This window comes from Zootoca vivipara, chromosome 16 (assembly GCF_963506605.1).
Source record: "Zootoca vivipara chromosome 16, rZooViv1.1, whole genome shotgun sequence".
Taxonomy (NCBI): Eukaryota; Metazoa; Chordata; class Lepidosauria; order Squamata; family Lacertidae; genus Zootoca; species Zootoca vivipara.
Genome location: NC_083291.1, coordinates 15087678 through 15104142, shown reverse-complemented (window position 1 = coordinate 15104142; position 16465 = coordinate 15087678). Strand labels below are relative to the sequence as shown.

General features: G+C 47.2%; 1 protein-coding gene across 1 annotated transcript in view; it reads left to right on the top strand.

Moving 5' to 3' along the window:
* The window catches only part of GRIN3A (glutamate ionotropic receptor NMDA type subunit 3A), a 101609-nt gene that overhangs the window by 37787 nt on the left and 47357 nt on the right, over window positions 1-16465 (top strand). The window contains exons 2-3 of the mRNA XM_035141027.2: window positions 9315-9919; window positions 13576-14623. Of these exons, the coding sequence (XP_034996918.2) occupies window positions 9315-9919; window positions 13576-14623 (1653 nt within the window). The remainder of the gene's footprint in view (window positions 1-9314; window positions 9920-13575; window positions 14624-16465) is intronic.

Here is a 16465-nt window from a genome sequence, read left to right as displayed (position 1 = left end):
CCCTCCAGCCAGTCAAGATTCCTACTGCAATAAAGAAGACTGTTCTTGTTATACTTGACTCCTAGCAGTTCCTTGCTAGTATGCTGAATCACTTCTGAGCTGACTTCACGAAGAGCTGAAATCACACTCACAACATAACAACTGGCGACGAAGGTGGGATCGGAATTCTGAGGCTGCAAGGAGACATTCCCTTGGCCCAGGTTCCGAGTTCGAGGGTTGAGTAACGAAAACTGCTGTTCACGCTCAAGCCCTCACCGACCAGCATCAGTCAGCCTGACCAGCCGCGGAATGGAGGCCGGCAGAGTGTTGGAACCCTTCCAGCTCAGCTCTCCACACAAATGGGAAGATTATGCAGAGCGGTTCGAGTTCTATGCAACAGCAAGGGGTATTACAGACGCCGCCAAGAAGAGGGCCACATTTCTCAGTTGTTGTGGCCCAGAGACCTTCGAGCTAGCAAAGGCACTGCTGGCACCAGTTAAACTACAGGATGCCTCTTTGAGAGACATCATAGCCAAAATGACTAGTCATTTGGCTCCGACTGCAACCAAGATGTCCAGGCGGGTCGATTTCTACAAACGGCAGCAGCAAGCAGGGGAGCCTGCGGCAACGTTTCTAGCTGAGCTCCGGAAGCTTGCACAGCATTGTGGGTTCTCCAACCTCGAGGAAAGCCTGAGAGACCGTTTTGTCTGTGGCCTCAGTAGCAGCAAGGCCCGCCGCCGCATCATCGCGAAAGAAGAGGTCACCCTTGCCTCCGCTCTGCAGGAAGCCATTGCCACGGAAGCCACAGAGAAGGAAGAGTCCGCTGACGTAATCAAGCCAGCGAAAGCACCGTTGAACACCACCCATTTCACAGGAGACCCTGTAGCCAGTCCAGACCAGAGCCCCGTGCAAGGGGTTGAGTTGGTCCGCCAGAGTACCACTGCATCCAAAAACCATCGCCCCGCTTGTGCCGGCTGTGGGGGAAACCACGACAGGAAAAATTGTCGTTTCCGTGACGTCACGTGCCGGGCATGTGGCCGGTTGGGCCACCTTGCAAGGGTCTGTCGTTCTGCCACCTCTGATTCTGCAGTGTCCCCGAGATCTTCGCACCGCAGATCTGCATCCAGCACTCACCTCGTTGATGACTGCAACTACCTCACCGTAATAAATGGGAAGACCGTACCCTTCCCCGCACAGGAGAAGACAACCATCCGGGTCCAGATTGAAGGGCATCCCTGCGACATGGAAGTTGACTCTGGGTCAGGATTTTCCATGGTCTCCGACCGAACTGCCCGCTCCTTCTTTCCGGGGGGTAAGTTTCCCTCATTGGAGACTTTTCCAGTCACACTGCAGTCATACACGGCAGGCCGCATTTCAATTTTGGGAATGTGCTCCGTCAAGGTACAGTTCAGAGCCAGGACAGCCGTACTGAAGCTTGTGATTGCTAAGGGTAACCGTCCCAGTCTGTTGGGCACGGACTGGTTTCCAGCATTGGGACTGGGGATTTCGGGGCTTAATTCTGTTACAGTGACTAATGAAAACTTTGATGTCTTGTACCAGGAGTTCGCAATGCTTTTTGATGGATCCCTGGGGTGTTACAAGGGGGCCCCTATTGATTTTGCCCTTGATCCAAGTATTGCTCCCATCCGGCTTAAGCCCAGGCGAGTTCCTTTCGCCCTTAAGCCAAAAATTGATGCTGAATTAGATAAACTTGTAGCCCAAGGGGTATTAGAACCTGTTGAATCTGCCAGATGGGAGACCCCGATTGTCACGCCCTTGAAGGCAAATGGGGAAGTGCGCATATGCGCAGATTACAAGTGTACAATTAACAAAGCGTTACGGGGCAATTCATACCCTATTCCAGTAGTTTCTCAGTTGTTGGCCACGTTATCTGGGGGCACGGTATTTGCAAAGCTTGACTTGGCTCAGGCATACCAACAACTGCCAGTGTCAGAGCACTCTGCTGAAGCTCAGACCATTGTCACCCACAAGGGTGCATTTAGCGTAAAAAGGCTCCAGTTTGGGGTCAGTGTAGCACCGGGAATCTTTCAGGGGCTTATGGAGCGCCTCTTGCGAGGGCTTCCAGGGGTCTTGCCCTATTTTGATGATGTTCTTATCGCTGGGAAAAATGCTCAGGACCTGCTTGAGCGTGTCCGTGCTGTTTTAATCAGATTGCAGGATGCGGGGCTTAAGCTTAAAAAGGAGAAGTGTGTTTTTGGGGTGCCCAAAATCGATTTTTTTAGGGTACGAGATTGATGCAGCTGGCATCCACCCCACAGCAGCCAAAACAAGGGCCATTGCGGAGGCCCCTCGGCCAGGGAACAAAACAGAACTTCAGGCCTTCTTAGGCCTTCTCAACTTTTACCACACCTTTCTCCCTCATAAGGCGACCATTGCGGAGCCCCTCCACAGATTGTTAGGAAAAAAAAGTAGTTGGTGTTGGACCCAGGTCCATCAGAGGGCTTTTGATGCGCTTAGGGGTATGCTTTCGAACCGGAGTGTTCTCACCCATTTTGACGAGTCCAAGCCACTGGTGTTGGCATGTGACGCATCACAGTATGGTCTGGGGGCCGTCCTTAGTCACAGGGACCCTGACGGGAGTGAGAGGCCAATTTCGTTTTACTCACGGACTCTGTCCGATACAGAGCGCAACTATGCTCAAATAGACAAGGAGGCTCTGGCCATTGTGGCAGGTGTTAAAAAATTCCATGATTATGTCTATGGTCGGCCTTTTACCATTCAGACTGATCACAAGCCCCTGCTAGGGTTGTTCGTCCCTCACAAACAGACTCCTCAGATGCTCTCTCCTCGCATGCTACGTTGGTCCATATTTTTAAATGGGTATCAGTATGAGTTGTGTCATGTAAAGGGTACACATCTATGCCATGCGGATGCCCTAAGCCGTTTGCCCTTGCCCCATATTTCCGACAGGGACCCTGCACCTGCTGAGTGTGTCATGATGCTAGAGGCGCTGCCGGGCCCTCCGGTCAAGGCCCCCGAAATTGCCACCCGAACAATGAGAGACCCCGTCCTTGCCCGTGTCCTTGCTTGGGTGGGGAGGGGATGGCCAGAGGGTCCCCAGCCAGAGTGTTTCAGGGCATTCAAAACCAGGCAGCATGAGCTCTCCCTGCACCGGGGGTGTCTGCTGTGGGGGGACAGAGTGATTATTCCAGAACCCCTCAGGAACAGGGTGCTGGGCACGCTCCACATGGGGCACCCAGGTATGGTCCGAATGAAATCCTTGGCTAGGTGCTATGTGTGGTGGCCTGGAATGGACCAGGACATTGAGAAATGGGTACGAACATGCACCTCATGTCAGGAGGTGAGACCTGATGTACCAAGGGCACCAGTCCACTGGTGGGAGCAGGCACGGACTCCCTGGAGCCGTCTGCACATTGACTTTGCGGGACCCCACCAAGGGAAAGTATTCCTGGTAGTAGTGGATGCCTACTCAAAGTGGTTGGAAGTGGCAGTAGTTCCCAGCATGACCTCCGCTGCGGTCATTCGGGTGTTGAGGCAGCTGTTCGCAACCCACGGTCTGCCAGAGACTATCGTGTCGGATAATGGAATGGCCTTTGTATCTCAGGAGTTTAAGGCATTCCTGGCAGACAACTTCATTAGGGGGGCAACGTCGGCCCCGTTCCACCCATCGTCTAATGGACAGGCAGAGCGGATGGTACGGACGGCAAAAGAGGCTATCGCTCGCCTGCTGGAGGGGGACTGGGCAGCCCGAATTGCCCGGATGCTATTTTTGCAGCATGCCACGCCCTGCACTGTCACGGGCAAGTCACCCGCTGAACTATTGATGGGCCGTCGGTTGGTCACCATCATGGACTTTGTACACCCGCACAAAAACCCGTCCCGTCCTGCTCGAGCTCAGCCAGAGCCCAAAAGGGACACCACATGCTACCTCACCCCAGAAGAGCTAGTCTGGGTACGAAACTACGCCAGAGGTCCGGCATGGGTGCCAGGTGTTGTCACCCGTGCCAGTGGTCCAGTCTCGTATTTCGTTACGCTGGACGACGGTCGAGTGATGCGACGCCATATAGACCAGCTGCGTCGGCGTGCCCCCAACAGTACCCAAAGTGATGGGAACTCGGCCGACCTAGAGGAAACACTGCCTGACACCGAATCCCTGCAGCCTCCTACCCAGGCCAGTTCCAGCGATTTGGAAATGCCTCCACCAGAAGGTAGCAGCATCCCCGCTTCCTCAGAGATGCTGCCCCCAGCCAGGGATGTGTCTCCACCGCCCATCCTGCCTGCAACACCACCGTCACCCCAAGTTCCGGTGCAGCAGACTCCAGCCACTCCTGTTCCTAGGAGGCCCCAGCGGAACCGCCGGCCACCTAATTACTTGAGGGACTTTGAGTGCTTCGCGCACTAGGAGGGAAGGGGTGTTATGTATTGGTTTAATCTGTGTTCATGAGTTTCTCTGCTAGTCCTGTAACTACCTTTCCCGCTCCTGGGCGATTCAAATGGGTGCGGGGACAGTTGCTATTGGTTAACTTGTTAGCACAATTTGGATCCTCACTCTGATAGGTTCCCGCCAAAATCTAAATGTATCCTTTCCCCAACCCCTGCTCCTGAGAGTATAAAAGGAGCTCACCCTTTCCCTCCAGCCAGTCAAGATTCCTACTGCAATAAAGAAGACTGTTCTTGTTATACTTGACTCCTAGCAGTTCCTTGCTAGTATGCTGAATCACTTCTGAGCTGACTTCACGAAGAGCTGAAATCACACTCACAACATAACATTGCTGTTGTTCAATTCCTTGCCCATCCTCTGGCATAAGGTCCCAGGGGAGATTTCAGGAGCTTAAAGGTATAAAAATAATTAAGTTTTACAACTGAAGATAGCTCATGCTGCATCACATGGAGACAATAATAAGAAGAAGAAGAATTTATTATTTATACCCTGCCCATCTGGCTGGGTCCCCCCAGCCACTCTGGGCGGCTTCCAACAGAAAAATGATATAAAATAATCTATTAAACATTAAAAGCCTCCCTAAACAGGGCTGCCTTCAGATGTCTTCTAAAGATCTGGTAGCTGTTTTTCTCTTTGACATCTGATGGGAGGGCGTTCCACAGGGTGGGCGCCACCACCGAGAAGGCCCTCTGCCTGGTTCCCTGTAACTTGGCTTCTCGCAACAAGGGAACCGCTGGAAGGCCCTCGGCGCTGGACCTCAGTGTCCGGGCAGAACGATGGGGGTGGAGATGCTCCTTCAGGTACACTGGACCGAGGACATTTGGGGCTTTAAAGGTCAGCACCAACACTTTGAAATGTGCTCGGAAACGTACTGGGAGCCAATATAATTGTGGGACTCATTCCTGCACAAGGAGGTCGCTGATCAAGGCACAGCTACAAGTCTTTGCTTGTTAAATGAAATAACAGTTCTTTCTACAGACTGCAAGCTGAGAAACCTGAAGCCATCAAAAAAAGAAACAAATAAGTTCTAGAAGTACTCCCATCTAAGAAACTAAATAGCACTATACATCATGCAGGCTTAACATGATCAGTAAATCAGAGTAATGAGTTTGATCCAGCGCCTATTAATATAAGTGGAAGAACTCCAGAGACTTGTGGGCCAAAACTGCAGTTGCAGCAGGCTTATGTTTCCTGAGCCAGATCCCCAAGCACATAAGCAGAATATTGGAACTGTGCTCCAATATGCATTTTGTAAAGTGACTAAAAGAACTAAATGGAGTCATCTTCATCTGATTCAGCTTACGCCATGGGGGAACAAAACAAAAACAAACCATTCCCTTCCCCCAATGAGCTCAGAGCAATGTACAATGGCCATTTCTCTCTCGCACAATAGCCCTGTAAGGGAGCTTCAGCCGAGAGACTGGCCCAACATCATGTAGTCAGCTTCATGGCCAAGTGGGATTCAAACCCAGGTCTCCTCAGTCCTAGGCCACATTCACACCATACTTTTTAAGCACTGAGATACCACTTTGGTATGTCGTTTCAAAAACTACCACAATATTGTTGAACAAACATATACAGTCCACTTTCCTAGTTGCAGCTTGCTGTTCCTTCCTCTTGTGGTTCTCACTTCCTGTCTGTAATGGTCCCTTATCTTAACATGGCATACAGCTTTTCTAGACCTCTGTATAGGACCCAGGCTCAGCATCACAGCACAGTGAGGGAAATTTAGAGATCGGCTGATGCATCTAGGCCGTGTCCCCAGTGCTGACGTTATAAATTTCATGTACATAACAATGCTGTGTTTAAGGGTATTATAAGGGTTGATTTTTGTGTTGGGGGGGGTATAGGGAGAGAGCCAGTAATTTTCCACTGGGTGTGGTAAGGTGTCTTGTGACTAAATCTTGTGAATGCATCACAAGTTTTAGGTCTGTCACTCAACAGGAGAACTAAGACCTGCGTACCTGCCTGAGTACCTCATTTACATATACAGTGGAACCTCGGTTTATGAACACCTTGGTTTATGAATTTTCGGTTTATGAACACCGCGGACCCATCTGGAACGGATTAATTCACTTTCCATTACTTTCAATGGGAAAGTTCGCTTCAGTTTATGAACGCTTCAGTTTACGAACAGACTTCCAGAACCAATTACACCCATGCTTCGGGTTAAGTACGCTTCAGGTTGAGTACTCCACGGACCATCTGGAACTGATTAATCCACTTTCCATTACTTTCAATGTAAAAGTTTGCTTCAGTTTATGAACGCTTCAGTTTATGAACAAACTTCTGGAACCAATTGTGTTCATAAACCGAGGTACCACTGTATGTACATATATCCACCCTCATTTACATATATGTAAATGAGGGTGCTTGCAACACAGAGACGCAGTGGAAGGGGAGAGGTGCCGTTTGTGATTTTAGCAGAGAAGCTACTGTTCATTTTAGTTAATATGTTTCAAATCTCACCCTGGGATCAGCGAGAGCAAAATTTGTAGGACTGAACCCCATTTCTAATATGCAATGGGTTGTTTGCATGTTTGTTGTTTTGCAACAGTTTTGCTGCTATATTCTGGATTACTAAAGGCACGTTCAAACTGTGGCTTATTGTTGACTTGGCACTGTTGATGCTAGTGAGATTTTTGCAGGAACCACATGATGTTGTATTGTTCGAAATGTTATCCCATATTTCTTCTCCTACCACCCCCTGTTTCAATCTGCATTTACTGTTTCTGCATTTTTATTTACGTGCTGGGTTTTCTATGATAAATCCAAATTAAACTGGAAAAATAATATGGGAGGAGATTTTGAAGACGATGATATTGTGTGGATGCTGCACCAATGATAGCAGCATCAATGATAAACTCTGGTGTGGAAGCATCCTATGTAAAATGAAGTATTAGCACATGTGGACACCACACACTTTTGGCAGAGAGAGAGAGAACATTACTGAACTAGTTATGAAATAGTACCATTGGAGACTATGCCATTCCTTCTTCAGTGGCTGCTGGATTTGTGCAATTCAAAGCCATCAGCACATTTTATTCATTCTACAGTCCAAGTAAATTATTGCTATTACAAGATGCATATTGATTGTGTTGCTCTTATCCATTTAATTAGCTAGTCTACGAAAGAGGTTTTGGATACTTAAAGGAGGAGTAGGGGAGGGGGGAGACTGAATATCCTGAACTGGAGCTTTTCTTATCACACTTTTGGGAATTACATCATTGGCTCATTACAAATCTGTTCTTGCTGCTGCATATTCATCTCGCCGTGGATTAACATGCTGCAAACCTTTCCCTTGTTAATAAGCTTTCTTATGTGATTCCCACACTGCAAATCCGTATACCTGTTTCTGGTGTTTTGAAAATGGAAAGGCCACAAGCACTGGGCAAAACAAAATGCATGGAGTATGTCTTGCTTCTGTTTACTCACTTTGACATGTAAAACCTTGTAGCCTAGGCTGCACCTCTTGATATCTGGAGCTTAGTATGTGACTGGTCTTGCACTGAAATGGCAGGTTACGTTCGGTGGCCTTTTGGTGCTTCCAAGCTGCATGATTCTAGTGATCAACATGTTATACAAAATGGCATAGGGATGTAGGTGGCCCTGTGGTCTAAACCTCCAGTTCAAAAGCCTCCAAGTGCAAGTAGATAAATAGGTACCACTGTGGCGGGAAGGTAAATGGCGTTTCCATGCACTCTGTTTTCCATCACGGTGTCCCATTGCACCAGAAGCAGTTTAGTCATGCTGGCCACATGACCTGGAAAGCTGTCTGCGGACAAACGCTGGCTCCCTCGGCCTGAAAGCGAGATGAGCACAGCAACCCCATAGTCACCTTTGACTGGACATAACCATCCAGGGGTCCTTTACCTTTACCTTTTACAAAATGGCATATATATAATGATGCTTGGTAGTTACTCACTTACATCAACCACAATTATTTGGATACCTCCACACCATATAAAGCCTTGAATTTGGTGCATCCTAAAGGTAAAGGGGCAAAGGGAGCCCTGACATTAGGTCCAGTCGTGACTGACTCTAGGGTTGTGGTGCTCATCTCACATTATTGGCCAAGGGAGCCGGCGTACAGCTTCCAGGTCATGTGGCCAGCATGACAAAGCCACTTCTGGCGAACCAGAGCAGCACACAGAAACAGCGTTTACCTTCCTGCTGTTTACCTTCCTATTTATCTACTTGCACTTTGACGTGCTTTCGAACTGCTAGGTTGGCAGGAGCTGGGACCGAGCAACGGGAGCTCACCCCGTCATGGGGATTCGAACAACCGACCTTCTGATTGGCAAGCCCTAGGCTCTGTGGTTTAGACCACAGCGCCACCCACATCCCTTTGGTGCATCCTAATTGTGTGCTTAAAAAAAATCAAAAAATATCTGAAAATAGGACATTTCTGCATCTCTCCCTCAAAATGAGAAATATTAAGAGTACCCCAAAATAGTTAAGCTAGAGAGAAAACTTGAATTTGATCGGCACATAGCCTGTGAAACTTCCTGAAAAGCTAGGAAAGGCTGGACATGGAAAGTTTTAACTAACAGTCAAAACATGGGATGATAGGTTTGCCTCATTTTGGAAGCTAGGACTCCAGAGCCAAGCAAGCGTATGTAGGATGGATTTTCATTCTGTGGGAGTTTTCTTAAGGGATGAGCTATTTCAAATAGCAGCCAGGAACAGGATACTTGATTGCAGATGTAAATTGAACATATGCTACAAGGTCAATAAAAATTGAAACACCAAGGTGAATTAGATACTTTTAAAGGATTCTATGATTTATGGCTTTATTCAAGCAACAGAGTTTTGCATACATTTGCTTCCTCACCCCACAAAAGATCCCCTTCCAAGTATAATATATTTGTGGTCAAGGCTTTCCCTAACCAATATTTTTCTTATCTTGCAGAATCCCCTTCACCTGCAGTTGAGCTTAGAACGCTCATTAAGTTTTGACGCTGATGTCACTTTTTCCATCTTGGCCTTGAACAACTGGTATAACTTTAGCTTGATGGTGTGCCAGGAAGAGTGGAACATCACAGATTTTCTCCTCCTCACACAGCAGAGCTCCAAGTTTCATTTGGGATCCATTATAAATATCACAGGGAACCTCACGTCAACCAGCAACCTCTTGACTTACTTGCAAGTTCATCTGGAGAACATTAAGGACACAACGTCAACGGTGGTGATGTTTGGCTGCGACATGGAAAGCACAAGGAGGATTTTTGAAATTACCACCCAATTTGGGGTGATGCCTCCTGATCTCCACTGGATTCTTGGAGATTCGCACAACGTGGAAGAGCTGAGGACAGAAGGCTTGCCGTTGGGTCTCATAGCTCATGGGAAAACAACACAGTCCTTTTTTGAAGACTACATACAGGATGCAATGGAGCTGGTGGCTAGAGCTGTTGCTTCAGCTACAATGATCCAACCAGAACTGGCACTTATTCCAAGTACAACCAATTGCTTGAACACGGAGAGAAAAAATCTCACTTCAGGCCAGTATTTATCAAAGTAAGATTATCTCTCAATTAATTTCCTTGCAAGCACTGTGAATGTGTGACGCTGACACTCCATATTTAAGGGTTCAATCAGGACTTGTCTAAAGTTTTCTCTCAGCCTCAGGAAACTTGGGCCTGGGAACCTGAGCTGGGGGTTGAAGTGTAGGGGGAAAGTAACGGGGAGGGGGAGTTAAAGCACCGTTAACCCAACTGCAACTTCTCCACTATAACTCGTGTCCTCACTCACTTTGCAGCTGTTCGGTGGAGTCCTGCCATCATCCAATCTGGCCCTTATTTCCAGTGAAACAGCTTCTTCTTTTTATTTCATGTGCTCTGTAGGCAATTATTTTTATGATTGACTGTATAATAATTTCACTTGGATTTTCATGTTGACCTCAGTGGAGTACTAGACAATAATGACATCATGGAGAGTCTGGTGGAAATGACTATGGCCATCACATCATCACTTCCTTTCCCGAAATGCCAGTGCTGATGTGAGAACTCTCCTTACCAGGAGCAGAAATAGTGTGACAGCTGGCATGACCCAACTGTGATGGCGTCAAGGGAATGTCAACACATTATGGCCATCTCCAGTGATCACAGGACTCATGGCCATACAGAACCAAGAGCTAGCCTATCCTCACCTATTATAGAGAAGCTTTCCAAATGGTTATATAAAGTAGCAAAACATTTCCGCTCTCACAAGTCTGGCTTTCTCAAATACAAGCGAGACTTTTGGACCATGGTATTGCTGCAGCAATTAAGCCGTTTGATTATGACACTGTGATATCTAAGGATTTATCCAGATGATTTGTCCCACCCAAGTTTTTTTGTTTTTTTTAAGTTGACTTTTAAATTCTGTGATGTGACAGCTTCCATTTAAAGGTGTACAGCTTGCTTTTAGAATAGAACTTGTACTGGTTTGAAAAAATATGGTGGCAGGTGATGACCCTCAAAATAGGAGTGTTTCAACCTAACCTCCCCCTTGACTCGGGGATATTTTGAAAAGCACAGTCGCCTTTGTTGGGCTTATTAAGTCATCCTGGAAGGAGGGGGGACTCATTAGCTCATAGGAGCTAAACTGAGTTGCTGGTTTTTTCAGGAAGACTGGAGAACAGTAATGATAGAGGATATGGGATAACTTTAGGACAGCAATAGGAATCCTGTGCCCTGCCCCCAGAAGTTATTGGCCAGGGAAACAAGCCAATGGCCAGGGAAACAAGCCAGACATGTGGAGGGCCAAGAATTCCCCATCCCTGATATGACAGTATTCTTATTCCTGTATTGCAGGCGGTTGGACTAGATGACCCTTGGTGTCCCTTCCAACTCTACTATTTTATGATTGTATTATTCCTTGTTTATGGAATTTATGGTCATTATAAGTTTCTAAAGGCTAATTATTTGTAAAAAGCTATTGCTATTCTACTTTGCAGATGGAACCCACACTATTTGCTAGTACAAGAGGAGCAATCTCTGTAGTTTAAAAACTGGCGTCTCTCAACAGTTCTCTTATAAGTTTGCAGCTGCGCTTTTGCAGTGGGTCACATGCATTAGAGGCTTCGTGATGAGAGAATTTCTGCTGATCACCCTTGTAACAGGGTAAAAAGCATTAGGACTTGAAAGGCCCATCTCATCTGTAAATTATGGTGTTTTAACTATGCTATTTAGGTAATTAAAGCACTGTGTGATTTGACTTGCTGCCCATACTCATTTTCTCATTCTGTACTAAACTTTGCGAGATAAAGACAGAATGACCAAGTCATCAGACTAATGAATGCAGAATAATTGAATTAACCCATCAGCGAATGTTGACTACTGCGACTCTTTGGGAGAGAAGCACTAGGGTTTCAAAATATTCATGAAAATGACCAAAATGCAATGCCTTTGTGTTTATGAGCTACTGGCTGCATGCATTGCATTTTAGGCACACAACTAAGTTTTTTTTTTTTTTAAAAAGGGTCCACCTAAAGATGTAAGGTGTGAAGATGACAAGTGTGTAACATACTAGCACACTAGGTGTAGTTGGCCAAAGCTGTAGTCCTTTGTTGCATTTATCATTCACTTTACCCCAGCAAGGCCTTCATCATTGCCTTAGACCAGGGGTTCCCAACAAAATTTTCTCGAGGACCCCTCATCGAGCCGCTATTGTGACAAGGACCCCCATTAATTCCTAATCCTAAAATTAAAAAGTGAGAGCCAAATTAAGAGTCTTTTTATATTTTATATTTATATGTTTTTTACAGTTACAACAGAGTACTCAATCAGTATACAGTTAGTTTTAATTTTCAGTTCTTAATGAGGTGAGTTAAATCTGTCCTTTGAGTCCATTATTTCTGAAATATTAGGTTCCAAACTTGAAACTTTCACTCTGAAATCCGACCGCATGTCGAGCCGATTCCTATATTTGTTTTTCATGAAACACATGGAAGAAAATGCTTGCTTTGTTTACAAACACTACTGTTTTGCAAAGAGGCAGCGTGCGCCAGGGAGGAGGGAGGGGAATGGAGAAGACAGGGTACCTGTGCAGTAGCGCACAAATGAAGCCGACGCGCGCAAAGCATCTTGGGGAGGTGAGCGTTAGTAGAATGTGCGCACTGCCTCTTTGCAAAACAGACTCTGCGCTAGACTCTGCTCATGCAGGAAGCGGCCAAAACAAAAAATCTGTTATCATACGAAATATATTTAATATATTATATTTTTTATTCTAATAGCATCTTGCGGACCCCTCTGGCATAGCTCGCGGACCACTGGGGGTCCCCGGACCACCTGTTGGGAACCACTGCCTTAGACAAATCTCATATATTTCTGCCCAGGCCAAAGATCTTTCTCCCATGGTAAAGGCAGTAGCAGAGAAAGGGGGCCGGGGGGGTGGTCTGCCCGGGGTGTCATCCTCGGGGGGGGTGACATTCGGCGTGTCCCCCACCTGCAACTCCCAAGTCTCCCGAGCTGTCAAAACGAAGGGGGAAGTCCGCCGGCAAAGCGGCACAGCTCCTCCCTTCCCCTGATGGCTCGGGGTAGAGTCCTGAGCCATCGGGGGAAGGGGGAGCTGCGCCCTTCGTTTTGACAACTCGGGAGTCAGGGGAGAGTCGCAGGTGGGTGGCGACCATTGCCCCATGCTCCCGGCTGGAGGAGGCAGGCAGACAGGGGAGAGGATGGGAAGGAGGCAGGCGAGCAAACAAACCAGGGGGCGGGAATGGGTGCTGCATGCTCCGTCCCATCCCTCTCTATGAGCGGTTCTCCCCGCCCCTGGATGCACCGCCCCAGATGTTGGGGAATCTTCCTCTGCCGCTGGGTAAAGGAGTGTGCAGATATGCCTTCAACATTCCATCAGATCCATAATGCAATATATGATGCAGGTGTTCCACACAGATGCTCCTATGATTAAATAACCCTGACGTCTCGCCTTCTTTTTTTGAGGCTGAAAACCACACATACAGCATCATGGGAAAAGGATCATCCCAGAGAAAAATCTGAATTTGGCCCTAAACCTCAGTCCTAATTCTGTTTACCACTGCATTCAGGGGAGCTTCTGAGTAGATAGCATTTGGATTACAATTTTAGGCTCTTTTGAAGAAAAAGCATAGGAATGAGAGGGCAAAGCAAAATTTCTGCTGTGGGAGATCCATTGTCTTGATTCTCCCTTTGTAACATCTTGCATTTGTCCCGTAGGTTTTTAGCCAATACCACCTTTCACGGGCTCAGTGGCCACATTAAAGTGAGAGGTTCCTCCATCATCAGTTCAGAAAACAACTTCTTCATTTGGAATCTGCAGCACGATCCGGTAGGGAACCCGATGTGGACTCGTTTGGGGAGCTGGCAAGAAGGAAAGATTATAATGGATTACGGGATCTGGCCAGAGCAGGCCCAGCGGCATAAGAATCACAACCAGCATCCCACCCGGCTGCACCTGAGGGTGGTGACCCTCATTGAGCATCCCTTTGTGTTCACAAGGGCTGTGGATGATGAAGGACTGTGCCCAGCGGGACAGCTCTGCTTGGACCCCTTGACCAATGATTCAGCTGTGTTGGACGCCCTCTTTGAAAGCCTTCAAGGGGGCAATGACACGGTGCCCACAGAGCTGAAGAAATGCTGCTATGGCTACACTATAGATTTGCTGGAAAAATTAGCGGAGGATATGAACTTTGATTTCGACCTGTACATTGTCGGCGACGGGAAATATGGGGCTCTGAAGAACGGTCAGTGGACAGGGCTTGTAGGCGACCTCCTGGCTGGGACCGCCCACATGGCTGTGACATCGTTCAGCATCAACACAGCCCGTAGCCAAGTGATCGATTTCACCAGCCCGTTCTTTTCCACCAGCTTGGGCATCCTGGTGAGAACCAAAGACACTGCGGCTCCTATTGGAGCTTTTATGTGGCCGCTCCACTGGACCATGTGGTTGGGGATTTTTGTGGCGCTGCACATCACTGCAATCTTCCTCACCCTGTATGAATGGAAAAGCCCCTTTGGGATGACCCCCAAGGGAAGAAACAGGGATAAAGTTTTCTCCTTCTCCTCTGCCTTGAACGTCTGTTACGCCATCTTGTTTGGTAGAACAGCTGCCATCAAACCCCCCAAGTGCTGGACTGGAAGGTTTCTCATGAACCTCTGGGCAATTTTTTGTTTATTTTGTCTGTCGACGTACACAGCTAATCTGGCTGCTGTCATGGTGGGAGAGAAAATCTATGAAGAACTGTCTGGAATACACGATCCAAAAGTAAGGACCAGCCGTTTATTTATATACTCAGCTTTTGGTTCTTTCCATTATAAGAACAGCCTTCCCTATTGCTGTCTGTGCAAATTATTTCGTTATGCCGCAGTGTCAAAATTAGAACTGTATTTCATGTTTCCCCATTGTAAGGGCTTTGGGGGGCTGGTTTAGACATACTGTCCATCACTTGATGACTGCAGCAAGAAGCGGTAGAGCATGAGACTCTTAATCTCAGGGTTGTGGGTTTGAGCCCCAAGTTTGGCAAAAGATTCCTGGATCGCAGGGGGTTGATGACCCTCGGGTTCCATTCCAACTCTACAGTTCTGTGATTCTATGTATGAATGAGCCATCACAGATCAATCATCACGGACAAGATTATGTGCCACATGTCAACTTCAATGCCCTGCTTTCAAAACTGAGTGCTCGTTGTACATTCAGTGGTGAGACTGCAATGGTTGAGTCATCAAGTGATGAAAAACTATGTATGCAATACATGCACTAGCAGCAGCCTTGACTGAACATAACCATAAGCCACAATTGACATGGGACCTGGACACCCTACACATTCCTATGTACCTTGCAGTGCAGGTGGAAATGTACACACACACCCATTCCATAGCAGAGGAGTGGGGAAACTTCTGCTGGACTCCAGCTCCCGTCATCCTTGACCATTGGTCATGCTGGCTGCTGGGAACCGGAGTCCAACTATATAGGGAGGGTCATCATGGGTTTCTCAAACCTGAGGTCGTGAGTATAGGGCATAAGAGTCATTACCCACTCACCCCCTTACTTTGCTTAACATCTGGCCTGGTGATGAGTTCTGGAAAAATAGAAAGGTTATTTTATGACATTTTGGAAAGTCCTCACAAAGGTGTGTGTGTGGGTGGGTGGGTGGGTGAACATGGTTTCATTTGTTAGAGGGCAAAGATCTAGATTTCTTTTTTCTTCTTCTCTTGCCTTGTTTTTGTTGTTTAGTCGTTTAGCCGTGTCCGACTCTTTGTGACCCCATGCACCAGAGCACACCAGGCACTCCTGTCTTCCACTGCCTCCCGCAACTTGGTCAAACTCATGTTCGTAGCTTCGAGAACACTGTCCAACCATCTCGTCCTCTGTCGTCCTCTTCTCCTTGTGCCCTCCATCTTTCCCAACATCAGGGTCTTTTCCAGGGAGTCTTCTCTTCTCATGAGGTGGCCAAAGTATTGGAGCCTCAGCTTCATGATCTGTCCTTCCAGTGAGCACTCAGGGCTGATTTCCTTTAAAATGGATAGGTTTGATCTTCTTGCAGTCCATGGGACTCTCAAGAGTCTCCTCTTAGCAGCTTTTAAAATGAGAACCAAGTTGCTTCCAGCTGGTGCCATCGGTGTGGATTGTACTAGCAAGTCTTAATTTAAAATAGTTTATGCCTCTGGCTACCAGTTGTTGGGAATCACAAGAGAGGTGAAAGGGCTGTTGTGCTCGGCTGTTGTGCTCTGCTCCCGCTTGCAGGCTTCCCTCAGGCATCTGATTGGCCACTGTGAGAACAGGCTGCTAGACTAAATGGGTCTCTGCTCTCTTCCAACAAGGATCTTCTGGTGTGCAAAAAGAATATGAATGGGAAGAACTGAGGGTGTGTGGGATGGAGTTAAAGAAATAAATGCAGGATTGCTTTTGAAATTAAGTGACAGTGAAGGTTAGCACTCAAAATATTGCTGAAAAATGTTTCGACAAACTGGCTCGGTTTTGTTTCTAGAAGGAAGGTTTCAAATGAAATTTCTGTCTGTGTTCAGTGAAATCCTATATCCAGTGAACCGTCCTGAGACCTGCGGATATAGGGCAGTAGATAAATTCAATAAAATAATAATAATAATA